At 36.4% G+C, this 14,365-nt stretch overlaps 1 protein-coding gene across 9 annotated transcripts in view; it reads right to left on the bottom strand.

Annotated features, from left to right (window-relative positions):
* The window catches only part of ARAP2 (ArfGAP with RhoGAP domain, ankyrin repeat and PH domain 2), a 219,135-nt gene that overhangs the window by 116,537 nt on the left and 88,233 nt on the right, over positions 1–14,365 (bottom strand). For all 9 annotated transcript variants that reach the window (XM_055111263.2, XM_034958425.3, XM_003832149.5 and 6 more), the window contains 2 exons: positions 11,465–11,534; positions 5,347–5,467 (listed from right to left, as the gene is read on the bottom strand). In XM_055111263.2, coding sequence (XP_054967238.2) covers positions 5,347–5,467; positions 11,465–11,534 — 191 coding nt within the window. The remainder of the gene's footprint in view (positions 1–5,346; positions 5,468–11,464; positions 11,535–14,365) is intronic.

Here is a 14,365-nt window from a genome sequence, read left to right on the forward strand (position 1 = left end):
GCGGGGTTTTTGGACCTCACAAGTACTTTTTACTCTCAGTAAGATGCAGAAACTGGCCGGGCATGGTGGCTCACGCCTGTAATCCCAGCACTTTGGTAGGCCAAGGCTGGCAAATCACGAGGTCAGGATATTGAGACCATCCTGGCTAACACGGTGAAACCCGAGCTCCAATAAAAATACAAAAAATTAGCCGTGCATGGTGGCACACGCCCATAGTCCCAGCTACTTCGGAGGCTGAGGTAGGAGAATCGCTTGCTTGAACCAGGGAGGCGGAGTTTGCAGTGAGCCGAGATTGCGCCACTGCACTCCAGCCTGTGTGACAGAGCAAGACTCCATCTCTAAATAAATAAATAAATAAATAAATAAATAAATAAATAAATAAATAAGATGCAGAATCCATGGAGCGTAAAGTGAACTGACATGATTTGACCTTCGTATTAAATAACTGCTCTGACAAGTATAGGAAAAAAGTGATGACAGCCGATCTCATGAGATGATTAAAATAATCCTGATAGCAGTGGAGTTGTTGAGAATTGGTCAGGATCTAAACACATTTTCTAAGTCAAACTGATGGACTAGATATGAAGTGAGAAGGAAAAGATTCAAGAATAACTGCATACTTCACGGCCTAAGCACCTGAGGCTTCTATTTGCTGAGATGAGGAAGATTACAAGGGAGAAAGTTTGGTTGAGAGGGTGGAAATGGGAATTTGATACGTCAAGTGTGAGGTGTTACTAGGTACCCATGTTGGCATGTCAAGTAGGCTGCTGAATATATGACTGTGGAGTACAGGAAGAGGTCAGGATGGAGATACACATTTGACATCAGTCACCCTAAAACCAAGAGATCGCCTTTAAAACCAGACTTGGGGCCCCACAATCGAGTATTTTAAACAGAATTTGGAGTCCTAGCAAGTTCCTAAAATACATTACGTCAGAAACTTCCAGAATATCATAATGAAGTCTTCAAAGGAAACACTTAGCAAACCATCATTAATGAGATTAAGGAGGGTGAGTTAAGTAAAGGGATAGTAAATGTTTCATGCCTTGCTTTGAAAAACATTGAAGATTTCAAAAGAGGTAAGAGTCTGCTTGCCCAGAAAAACTAAGGGGGGCATTCTTATGTTCTTTTTAAATTTTTTTTTAATTAAAAAAAAAGACTTTTCCATATCAGTATCAGAGCTGCCGCTGGATGGCTGTATGATGTTGTCTAAAAGCAGAACTGAGAGAATAACACACGTGCATGTTTCCCACGGGGTCTAGAATCTGCTAAGATGGACAGAAGCACAGGGCCTGCAGGTGAGCACCAGTTCTGAAAATGGCCTTGGAAAGGGAATGCCCACTCAAAATTCTTAAGCTCTCTTCTAAGCACCAGAACTGTGCACTCAAAACATGATGAGTGTTTTGAAGTATCACATCTCCATGTGTGACTGCAGGTGCAAAGGAATACAGATTGATTGGAGAGATCAATAGCTGTTATGACCCACAGACGAATTCCAGTGACTCTGCTTGAGAACAACAGGAGTCAGAACTAATTTTGTACTTGGGGAAGTGTATTTTTTAAATGTTATTATTTCAATAAAATTCACTTGCAACTAAGAGAAGAACAATGTTTCATTAGGAAATTAGCCGGGGAGGGATAGGAGCCTTAGAAAACTTGTGAGGAAAAGATTCCAAACTATAATCCTGTCTTAGTAACACCAGGGGGTGATGGAGCAGTTTAGAAATAACAACATTGGTCAGGGAAGACAAAGAATAGCTATTGTATATAGGTCATTCAAAGCCTTATCACCAAAAGTAAAGAATTCATGTCTGTTAAGACGCCAAAAGTTTCCCCTTTTTGTTCTAAACTTTAATTTTGCTTCTTCACTCAATCAAAAGAGACTTGAATTTAGCTTCAAGTTTATTAAGTTAAAGTCCTTAAGCCACTCTAGTTGATCTACCAGTTCCCACAAAATAAAAGATAGTCAACCATCTGTACACATAGAAGGAAACTTTATTAAGTGTATTAAGTTTACACTTAATAATACTTTATTAATAACACTTAATTAAGTGTATTAAGTTTACACTTAATAATACTTTATTAATAACACTTTATTAAGTGTATTAAGTACACTTAATAAAACATATTTAGTGTACTGTTGAAAGTTCCATACAAAACATATAGATGCATAAACATATATATATGTGTACACACACCTCTACACACACTTATCTTTAAAATCATGAGTTGTTACTATGCAAAAGGAACTTTTAATCAAAATAACTCATTCAGTAATTCCATGTGTATACAGTGTTTTCACTGAAGCAATATGTCTATGGTTTCAAAAATTAAAGACCTAAAACTTATTTTAAAAACGATAAATTTATACTGAAGTTAATGAAATTTTTATACTGCCCCAAGTCTATATCAGAAAGATGAACTATACACCACAGAAGGATTTATCTGTCATTTGTGAACATGCACTTTTTAAACATGTGTGGATTGGTACACTCTACTTAAATAAAATGTGTCTGTTTAACTTCTAATGTGGCAAGTAAATATGGCTAAACAGATTTTCATACAAGTTGGAAGCTGTATTTAGTGTGTCTATCTTAAAATGCAGGCTACGTAGCAATGTGAAATTCATTTGGAGAGTCCAAGAGAAAGGTGATAAGCACCTCAAAGAAACAAGCAGTTACCTTTCAGGGTGGTGGAAACCAAACCATAAGGAAAGACTGTCATAATAGTCATTCAAGAGAAGCAATGCCATGTGCTTCAAGAAACATAGAGAAAAACTCTGATTTCAAATGGAACTCTCATATCAAGTATCACAACTGTGGACAGTTTTCTGAATTTCAGACAATAATTCACAAAAAGTGGCTCCTCATATAGGTAATTCTAGGTAAAATGCTTGAGGGCAGGGGTTTGCACACTTTGTCTTTGAAAAATCAGATAGTAAATATTTTAGGCTTTACCGGCCACAGTCTGTGCCACAACTACTCAGTGATACCACTGAGTGCGAATGAATGAGAAATGAATGAATGACAGTGGTTGTTATCTAACAAGACTTTATTTACCAAAACAGGCACTGAGCCAGATTTAGGCTGCAGATCAGTTTGCTGACCCCTACCTACTCTGGGACTCTAGCTTTCGTTCAACATTATTTTTAAATACTAAGAAACTTTTTTTATGTTACATCTATAGACTATGTACATAGATAGGTTTCACAATATAACATCTACTTTAAGCAATGCACTTTGATATTTATTATTTTCTGTTTGGGGTTTGTCTTTTTATTGAGGGAGGGTGTTTCTGGTGACATCATAAACCACTAAGTTGATCTCAGTAATCCGCAGTTTGAACAAAGCTGCTCCAGTGTGAAGGCCTGCTGGAATGTACCCATTTATTGAGTACCCCAAGAAACAATGGAAACGTTTTAGTAGTATATAATATTTACTGAATGCTTTTTATGTGCTATGCACTGACATATGTGCCAGGAATCTAGCAGTTAAAAAAAAAAGAAAATGTTACCCCATAACAGTTAACACTGTAGTCATTTCCAACTGGTGGTGAACACTCTTATCTGTAAAAATAGGATAATAATGGATGGGCGCGGTGGCTCATGCCTGTAATCCCAGCACTTTGGGAGGCCGAGGTGGGAAGATCACCTGAGATCAGGAGTTCTAGACCAACCTGACCAACATGGTGAAACCCCGTCTCTACTAGATACAAAAAAAAATTAGCTGGGCGTGGTGATGCATGCCAGTAGTCCCAGGTACTTGGGAGGCTGAGCCAGGACAATCGCTTGAACCCGTGAGGCGGAGGTTGCAGTGAGCCAAGATTGCGCCATTGCACTCAAGCTTGGGCAACAAGAGTGAAACTCTGTCTCAAAAAAAAAAAAAGGATAATAATTTTAATACTACCAACCTTATGAGACTGTTGTGAAAATGAAGAATTAGCAAAGTGTCTGGCACATATCCGGTATTCAGTCAATTTCCCATACCATTATAATTCAAATAATTAAAGCACCAAGAAGTACTTCTAAAAATCAAGTTGAATTATATATCTATTCCTAAATAAAAGTTGTCCATAAAATAAGTTAAATACTAATTCTTAATGCGATGGTATTATCTAAATTACTAAAACCAGTGAATTTATATTAATGACATATTATGATAGTCAAATAAAATACACAACAGAGAACTTTTAATTTCTCTGGCTCCTCCCCAACCCTTATTCAAACAAAATTCAGAAAAGATTTCTCTGTACACATTTAAACTCAATCCAGAAAACATGTGCCATCTTTGGGTCGGCTTTTACCATCAAGTGCCCCATAGATGACATAGATGAAAAGAATTCAAGAAATATAAAAGATGCTCCAAAATCTACCATAGAATGATTACTGTGCCTGTGCGGTCAGCTAAAGCGGGGGTCCCCAAACCCCAGACCATGGACTGGTACCATTACATGGTCTGTTAGGAACAGGGCCACACAGCAGAAGGTGAGCAGCAGGCGAGCCAGTGAAGCTTCATCTGTATCTACAGCCACTCCTGGCTGCATCTATAGCCAACGCTGGCATTGCTGCCTGAGCTCTGCCTCCTGTCAGATCACAGGTGGCATTAGATTCTCACAGCAGCACAAACTCTGCCGTAAAACGTGCATGCAAGGAATTTAGGTTGTGTGCTCCTTATGAGAGTCTAATGCCTGACAATCTGTCACTGTCTCCCATCAGCCCCAGATGGGGCCATTTAGTTGCAAGAAAACAAGCTCAGGGATCCCACTGATTCTACATTATGGTGAGTTGTATAATTATTTCATTATATACTACAATGTAATAATAACAGAACTAAAACACACAATAAATGTAATGTGCTTCAATCATCCAGGAACCATCTCCCCACCACCGGTTCATGGAAAAATTGTCTTCCACGAAACCAGTCCCTGGTGCAAAAAAGGTTGGGAACAACTGAGCCTGCCATAAATGTCCATATAACCAACTTAATAGTTAGAAAAATTGTTTTTGCATATCAAATAACTATTTTGCATTATCAAAACAACATCTCAAAGGTTAGCTCCACGAAAGCAGAGAATTTTGTCTACTTTTTTTCACACTGTATACCCAGAACTTATGAGTCCTTAGCACACAATAGGCTCTCATTAAATATTTGTTGCATGAAAGAGAAAACAAATAACTTGTCAACTTATTTATGTTTTAACATTATGCATTTGAAAAATTAATTTTAAAATGTAAATTATCAAAAAGTAATATATTTAAAGGTTTCTTGACATTCCTAGTCTAACTGGTTTATTAATATGATTAGTCAGAAATTAGTGTATTTCATAGGGATAAATAAATAATCTTACCTTCTTTTTCTACTCTAAAAACAAAAGTTCTTTGTGTTGTAACAACTTCAAATTTGTTGTCTCCTTGAACTCGTACTGTTGATATAGCAGAAAGGGGAATTATTCCTTTCGAATACATCTCCTGTATTGGTTAGAAAAAAAGAGAAGACATATGAAAATGAAATTCTCTTGATCTTATCAAAAAAGAATGGCACAGTATTTATAACTGCTTCTCTTTATAATTTCAATCCAAATTTTTTAAATGCCATACAAGTAATCTGTCCACTCATATTCTCATGTAATACCCTAGAAAAGAAACTATTAAATATCCCCTTCTTTGAAGTGAGATCTTTTCAACTTTCTCTTCATCTGGAATTAAAAGGGAAAGAATCAAATACAAACAATCCTACTAAACTAGCAATACAGAGTTCCAAAAACCAGCAGCATGTTCTTTAAAACAATCTGCTCAAAATGATTTTATGGTGTTTGCAGGCATCTGCTGGCCACAACAGGTACTGTAACTGAACCATTTTGAAACGAGTTTGTTACTTATTAGGAACCAAAATATACCTTAAACACATATCGGGTTTTCTAAATTAACCATGTTACTCAAAGCTCTGATGATGAGCATCTCACCCTCAAACTGTATCATTTTAATTTTTACTCTCCAATGAATAAAGAATAAAAAAAGACAGATTTTTCTGTTTCCAAACAGCATATAAATATTACAAATTTTGTTTAAAAAAAGGTCATTCTTAAGACTTTGATAACTTTTTAATCCATCTTCATTTTCCTGGACCCTCTCAAATCATGTCATGATAACTACTGCACAATTTCAACTCTTTATATTTTCTGGGCCCCGTGTTGGAAAGAAAATTCAGAGTGCTTATACTTTCAAGGAGCCTCAAAATGAAAACCCAGCTACTGCAATGAGAGAAGAGTTTAAAACTGGGTAAAAACTAAGGGATTTAAGAGTACAAAGACGGAAAATCTCAATTCTGCTTAAAGGCTGTGAGGGATATCTTTACAAACATGGTGGTATTTAAACCCGACTTTTAAAAAACCTTAATTTTAACCAGATAGACAAGTGCGTGGGGGGCATTCTAGTCAAAAAGACTAAATAACGGAAGTGTAAGGCAGAGAAATAAGAGGACAACAACATAGAGTCAAAAGACAGGAGGCTGATAACGCATACCAAGGACACATTATAGAAGCTCTGCAATATTAAAAGAGTTTGGATACATCCTTAAGGGATTTCTTTATCTCTTCCCTTCCACAGAGTTATCCTTGGAACCCACACTTTTGAGCAGGTCCCAGATATAACTGATTTGGAAAAAACAGCAAACCATTCCATGCAGGGAGCAAGTACTGAGTTTATATTTCTCCTAGCCATAAACTCCTGCCTTAGCAATTGGTAAGGGACAGTCATCATTAGCGTCATGGCATTCTACCAGAAGGATATCCTCGTCTGCTATTTAAGGAGATACACTATATCATCATGGCATTATCTCTGAGTATTTTTTAAGTTTCTTCTCCTTCACTAGCTCTGTTCCAATCTCCCATCCCGGACTTTATTTATCCATCAAAATCCTATCCATTCTTTAATGTAATCTTAAATACCAATGCAATGAAGGCTCTCCTATGTCCTCCCATGCAGCCAAAACTGAGTATGGCAAATGAGCTGTGATTCAGGAAGATGAATGGGCAACCTTATACAGAAAAGAGAGAAGGATGTCAAGAAATAAGCACTTAGTAAACAACTTATTTCTTCTCCTTTTTACTTTATCTTCTCTCCCTATAAAAATCCTTTTCCACTAATTTTTTTTAATTTTCTAAATTAACACATAACAATTGTTTGTATTTATGGGATACATAGTGATGTCATGATACATAGTGATGTCGTGATACATATAAAGTATAATGACCAGAAGAGGTAACAAGCATGTCCATCATCTCAAATATTCATCATCTCTCTGTGTTGGAAACATTCAATATCCTCCTTCTGGCTATTTGAAACTATATTAAATTAGTGTTAACTACAGTCATCCTACAGTGCTATAGAACACTAGGACTTATTCCTCCTCTCTAGCTATAAGTTCCTGCCCTTTAACAAATCTCTCCCTATGTCCTCCTTCTCCCTACCCTTCACAGCCTCTACTATCCTCTTTACTACTTTTTACTTTGGTAAGATTCACTTTGAAAAAAGCTTCCTCATCAGTGAGAATATGGGCTGTTTAACTTTCTGTTCCTGCCGTATTTCACTTAATATAATGTCCTCCAGCTCTACCAACTTTATGCAGAGTAATCTAAAATTTCTCTCTTCCTTTCTTATCTATTCATTTCACTCAATTTCACTGCCATATTTCAAGTCATCAGTAGTCTATGTAACTGTCTCATAAGCACCATAAACTGTAAAACTGAATTTATTTTCACCTGAAGACTTACACTCTCCTTATATCTGTCCATTAAAATATCAACTCTTCTAGTCTATCTGAAATAGAATGAAGTCATCTTTGACCTTTGCTGGTTCCTTTGCACCCACATAGCTTGCATTCTCCCCACATCTAGAATAAACTTCCTCCCCACCACTCACCAACTGTGAATTACTGTCACATTGGTTTTCTTGAGGTTTCCTGAATATATCACATTTCTACCCAAGCCAGTGCCTTTGCATACACTGTTTGCTCTGCAAGGAATTGTCTTCACACCCATCTGCACATACTTACTGCCTCCTCAACCTTCATATTTCAGCATAAATATATCTTCCTGAAGAAAGCCTTTCTGACCAGCACATTCTCTCAGACCCCTCATCCTCACAGATAACCCTAATTTAAGCTAACAGCAACCTGGATTTTTCCTTTATAACAATTATTCATTGTGATTTAAACGGTGACTTTATATTTACCTGTGTGATCATTTAATTAATATATTCTCCCCAAATAGGCTTCAGGTCATTTATCTACATTCCTCACCACCTTTCATGTAGTTAATACTATAGAAATATTTTCTGAATGAATGAATCCTATGTCTAATCAATCACAATTATAACAATCTCTGATGGCTCATTTTTAATATTTCTTGAAATTCATTTCTTATCACTTCCACTGAGGCTCCACTGAGCCTATACATTAGTCTACATGCTAATAACGCCTGGCTTAGTGCAACAGTCTCCTGGTTTGCCTCCCTACTTTCAGTTTGTTTTTCTTCTGAATTTTCCTGCATATTATTTTTCAAATGTCATACAGTTGGAGAAAATCAAGAAAAGGCTCATGGAGGTGAATAACAAGATGGGTTTGATGTTTGCACAGAATGTTGATGGATGGCAATGGCTAGGGAGGCTCAGATGGAAGAACAAAAACACAAGGGGAACATGTAGGAAAAGACATGCTCCAGTTTCCCATAGTGTATACTCAGTCACTGTTTAAAAAAATCATTAGGCAGAGACACATGACATGATTGGCTTAACAAAGGAAACCCTATAAATCCAAGTAGGTTAAAACGGCAATACAAGGCCAAAACTAGACCAATAAGTGCTCTAGAAATTCAGAAGAGGAAGATAACCTCTTTCCATTGTCAGGCAACCTAAGGATGTGGGAAAGGGCACAGCATCTTTGGGGACAGTGTAAGAGCCCCTCTGCTCTAAGTCTGTAGTGACTGAGACCAGAGAGCAGGAATTAGAATGCCTAAAAACATTTACAGTTTATCCCCTACGTGATCTGTTTCCAAATTTTAGCTTGCGTAAGAATTAGAGGAACTTATAACAACATCCCTCTAGTGAGATAATTAACTATTTGTTGAGGAAAATGTTACCATTAACCCATTTTGTCACTAGAAATAAGTCAAGTAGCACTGTACTGAAAGAAACAGGGACTAAAAAAAGATTATCTTTCTAATAGATCCCGTTAAAGGGAAAACAATTCCTTAAAAAATAACCTACACACCTATAACAATGATATATTTAACAAGTAAATATTTCTGGTAGAATAATAGAAAAAAATAATTCCCCAGATGTGATCAAAATATACTTAACAAGCAAAATACTATGTCACTATAACCTCAGAATGTTGTAGCTTATCTAATGGCTGATTTATAATCTAGTATCAGATCCCAAGAAAAATCTTGTAATTTTTAACACTGTAGAGCTGATTTTTATATTTGTCTTGCAACAGTACAAGATAAAGACAATAAAGAAAAAAATACTCAAATGACAACAATGCTCAAAATGCCTGTGTTTTTCAGAGTATAAAATTTTCCTTAAGGAAAGAAATTTTAAAGCATCCCTTGAGCCTGTAACACACAGATATCTAGGGCAAGTCTGTCATTTATCTACCAATTTGAGACAATGAAACAATCACAGGGCAATTCTGCCCACAGCTGGGTGAAAATGGGGGTGAGTTAGATTTCTTTGCAGGGGATAAAATATCAGGGATGTTTGGATCATGCCATTTTCTGTGATATAATGAAGGAGTCCTTACAGAGACATGATTGGCGGCCTCAAAGAAAGTGGAAGAAACCTAGGGAATGTGTAACTGTGCACGCTACCTCCCAAAGGCCCAACCACATGCTCCTCAAGTGCACATTTAAACATTAAAAGACCCAACTGTTCAGTTCTCATAGCTGTTAACACCGGGTCACCCAGCCAAGATAGTGGCTATGGCCACACCTATGCATCCCTTTTGCTAGAAGAGTCACAACAGAAACTCTCTCTCCTTTTAGGAAACACCAAATCCAGTGTTTCTGTTTTTTTTTTTTTTTTGCCAAAATGTAACCAACCATCTAGACAATAAATGGATGAAGTGTCACAGAAAATAACAACTTAAATTTTTTTAATATTAAGCTAAATGATTTGCAATATCTCATTTTTATATGAACTTTTTAATTTCAAACCAAGCTGCATCATTTTCATTGCATCAATAACTAAAAACGTGAGAGGTCCTCATCTCTTCACTGCAGTTGAGATGAGCTTTAAAAGAATAAACAGAGGGAAAGAGGGAAAAACAGTCCAGTTTGACACAGTTACTAGAAATTATCTCAAATGAAAACAATGGTAGTGCCAGCAACAGTTTTATGGCATGGAAACCTGTCTCACTCCTGAGTAGTTTTCCTCCTTATTTCAATCAAACCAGAAAAGGTTACAGGTGCTGGAGAAAACCAGCAGTGAGATTCCATCAGCTATAGAGACTACCTTCTACTCAACCTAGGCAACGAATTGTCTTAACACTCAAATGTACAAGCAAACTAGAAAAAATAGTAGCTAAAACAGAAAACAGCTTTTAAGGCTGGTCGTGGTAGCTCATGTCTGTAATTCCAGCACTTTGGGAGGCCAAGGCGGCAGATCACTTGAGATCAGAAGTTTGAGACCAGCCTGGCCAACATGGTGAAACCTTGTCTCTACTAAAATTACAAAATTAGCCAGGCATGGTGGTGTGCACCTGTAATTCCAGCTACTCAGGAGGCTGAGGCAGGAGAATCGCTGGAACCCAGAAGGCAAAGGCTGCAGTGAGCCAAGATCCTGCCACTATACTCCAGCCTGGGCAACAGAGCAAGACTCTGTCTCCAAAAAAGAAAAAAAAGAAAACGGCTTTTCAAAAATATTCATCCAACCATCTTGCAAACCTCCAAGAAATGTGTTTATACCGATTTGATGCTCTCAGTCACTGCAAAGTGAAACCAAACAATTAACACCTCTCTATATCTTCCATTATTCTCAGCCATAGAGCATGCAATGTGTGTTATGTTGCAGTATGTGTTACTGTCTAAAAGCATATATTCTTCTGTCCTGCAGCAATAAAGAAGCAATATATAAAAAGAAGCCTAAATATCTATTAGAGCCACAGGTATTGCCAATATTAGGGGGTGGAAATCTCCAAATAATGAGAAAATTATGTTAGATTATGAGCTACAAAAAAGAGCATGTGGTTAAATCTTAAAATTAGTGTGTTAAGAGAAAGTACATACTTAAGACAAAAATCATCTGATTTTAATTAACTAAGCATATGGTAATATATTTATTAGTTGCAACTTCAAATTCTTTTCATGTTGAGACTCTACCTCCTATTCTTAAAAACCAAACTGCTTGCTGAGTTTACACCTCGTATGCATAAAAAAGCAATTTTTGAAAACTGTAAAATGTATTTACCTTCTCATTATTGTAGTAAGAAATGCTAAGGCCATCAAATTTCACCCATCTCTTCTGAAACATGCGTTTTCTGCAAAACATATGAAATTGTTATTTTACATTCAAGTACCATGAACTTAGATTGTTAAGTTCATTTGTAATGTAACCGTGTAAATATATTATTATTTAATGTTAAACAGCATAGACAACAATAGGCTATGATAATACACAGTTTTGGCCATGGCACATAGGAAAAAATAGCATAATAGTACTTTCTAATCAGTTGACCCAGGAATTTTTTGTTAATGACAAAATTAACAGGGTTGTCGCACACATTTGTAAGGTTCGGTGCACAACAAAATGTGGTCAGAAACACTGTCACTGAACCCATTTCTAACAATAAAGATAATCCTTTCACGAAGATAATATAAGCTTTCATCCCTCATTAAGCTTATACATCTATTTTATTTTTCCTTGATTTTTGTTTTAGGGCATAAATATCTTACTAAAATAACAAGGCTTTGTCAATTGGATTTACATGGAAAACATATTGAATTTTGATTGAGTAAGCTGAAAAAGACCTGAACAAATATACAGAATCATTTATAAGCATTCAAAATTCAGTGAAAGATTAGTATATTTTTTAAATGATCATATGAAAGGCAAAGGTAGTTTAAAATGGCTACTGACATGAAAAACAAAAGCAAAAAAAGATATCACATGTTTCAGGCTTAAAAGAAAAAATAAACTATTTTTCTGACTATATAAGGAAGAAGTGAAGAACTGTTTTTACTTAGGCTTGCTTTTTATTTTTATTTTATATTCTCCTTCCCTGAAGGCAGACAACCGTAGGTACTTTTGGTCTTTAACACAGAAAATATACGAAAACGAATTTCCTATTTTTTAAAAAATTTAAAAAATATTATTTCTAAACAAATATCAACTCTGTCTACCTTATGCTTTTGCAATTTTCTGAAATGTTTAAAACAAGGAGTTGGCATAACTTTTCTTGGCTCTCAGAAGACTTAATAGAAAAAGAACTTCAGGAAGTGTAGAGAGCTTGTCTCTGGGCTGGTTCCCCAGCCACACATCTATTATGCAAGTGAAACACAGCAAGCCTCCCAAATTAATTGTTAGCAAATATGTTCTGCATAAGATAAAATAATACCAAATCTGATCAAATATAAAAAATTTTTGAGATTCTTCAGTGCAGACAACATTTTCACATATAAGCATTGAATTAATTACGAAGTAATAAGAACATGTAAATTTACATGTAAAGATCTTAAAAGCATATAACCACTTCATATTTAACTCTAATTACAGAAAAAAAATATAAAATAAAAATTTTGGCCAGGCGTGGTGGCTCATGCTTATAATCCCACCACTTTGAGAAGCTGAGGTGGGTGGATCACTGGGCAACATGGCAAAACCCTGTCTCTACAAAATATACAGAAAAAAAATAAATAAATAGCCAGGCATGGTAGCGCACAACTGTTGTCCAAGCTATTTGGAAGGCTCAGGTTGAAAGGATCATTTGAGCCCAGGAGGTGGAAGCTGCAGTGAGTTATGACTGCACCACTGTACTCCAGCCTGGGCAACACAGTGAGAGCCCCATCTCAAAAAAAAATTACTTTAAAAGCATATTACCACAACTGACCACCCAGCCCTCTTTCCATCTTATTTTTCATCTTTCAGCTTCTAGAATTTAACTTTTCTTGGCCTGTCTGCAATGGGTTTTCCTCACTTTGCAACATCCAACAGTGTTAGAGCCATCTGGTTTTCACTTTTTCTAGCAACACAGGGTTCCTTAAATTCTCAGCATTAAACGTTGAAAGGTAAAGAAATATTAACCAAACACAATAATTATCACTGGATAAATTAGTCACTTTTTGCTCATTTCATATTTATCTCTTCCACACTTAAAGGCAGAGAAATACATACCTTCTAACACAATCCAAACAGTAATTCAGTAAATCAAGATTTTGCTTTGGGACACAACCCACTTCACACTGGGAATGACAGTAAGCTAGAGCTCAATTACATATATAATCTTCCATTTTGAGATAAAAATAATTAACATCTGTGGGGGATAGAGCCCTTAGGGCCTCCCATTACCCCACTATTCCCTTTGCTGACTCCTTATCTTTCAGTTACATCTAAACCAACTACAAAGAAATCCCTTCCCTGATGACCCGATCCAAAGTGGATAACAAAGTTATTCTCTCTCTCAATACCCTCTACTTTTCCTCATAGCACTTAACACAACCTCTAATTTTATATATTTGCTTATTTGCTTAATGTTTGTCTCCCACACCAGGTCTTATGCTTTACAAGGACAATGTTTATTTCCTTCTGTATGATCAGCAAGTAACACAGAGAGGAATATGGCACTGAAAAAGAATTTGCTGAAGGAATGAGTGACATGATTAAAAGCCCAGTCCTTCTGGCACCATGGGTGGGATGACAGACAAATAAAAACTCAAATGATCAGCACTCATATAATCAGCATCTTTTAAAAGAACGGTTGAGGGAATGCAAGAAAACTTCAGAACATGCAGAATTAAATTCAAAGTTTTGAAACCTGCCAAAACATCAAGTGTAAAAGGTTTACAACCTATTTTCACATGTCTTACTTAAAATTAACTGCAGCCACTCCAACACTTAAAACTTTCTTAGAATTCCATCACCATCTTGATAGACAGTTTGTGTCTGAGGCATCATCCAGTTACTTAATATTTGTGTCCACAGAAAAAGGAGGAGGGGAAGAGGGAGGGCCGATAGTTTACTTATGTGTTAGGCTTAAGGATCAGTCGAAGATGCAGCATCTGACTAGCTACAACTCCCCTCTCAGGCGCTCATAATGCAAAGGACACACCCCACCACTGGCTCTCTGAGGAAAATCTCAGCCTCTGAGAGAAT

This window comes from Pan paniscus, chromosome 3 (genome assembly GCF_029289425.2).
Source record: "Pan paniscus chromosome 3, NHGRI_mPanPan1-v2.0_pri, whole genome shotgun sequence".
Taxonomy (NCBI): domain Eukaryota; kingdom Metazoa; phylum Chordata; class Mammalia; order Primates; family Hominidae; genus Pan; species Pan paniscus.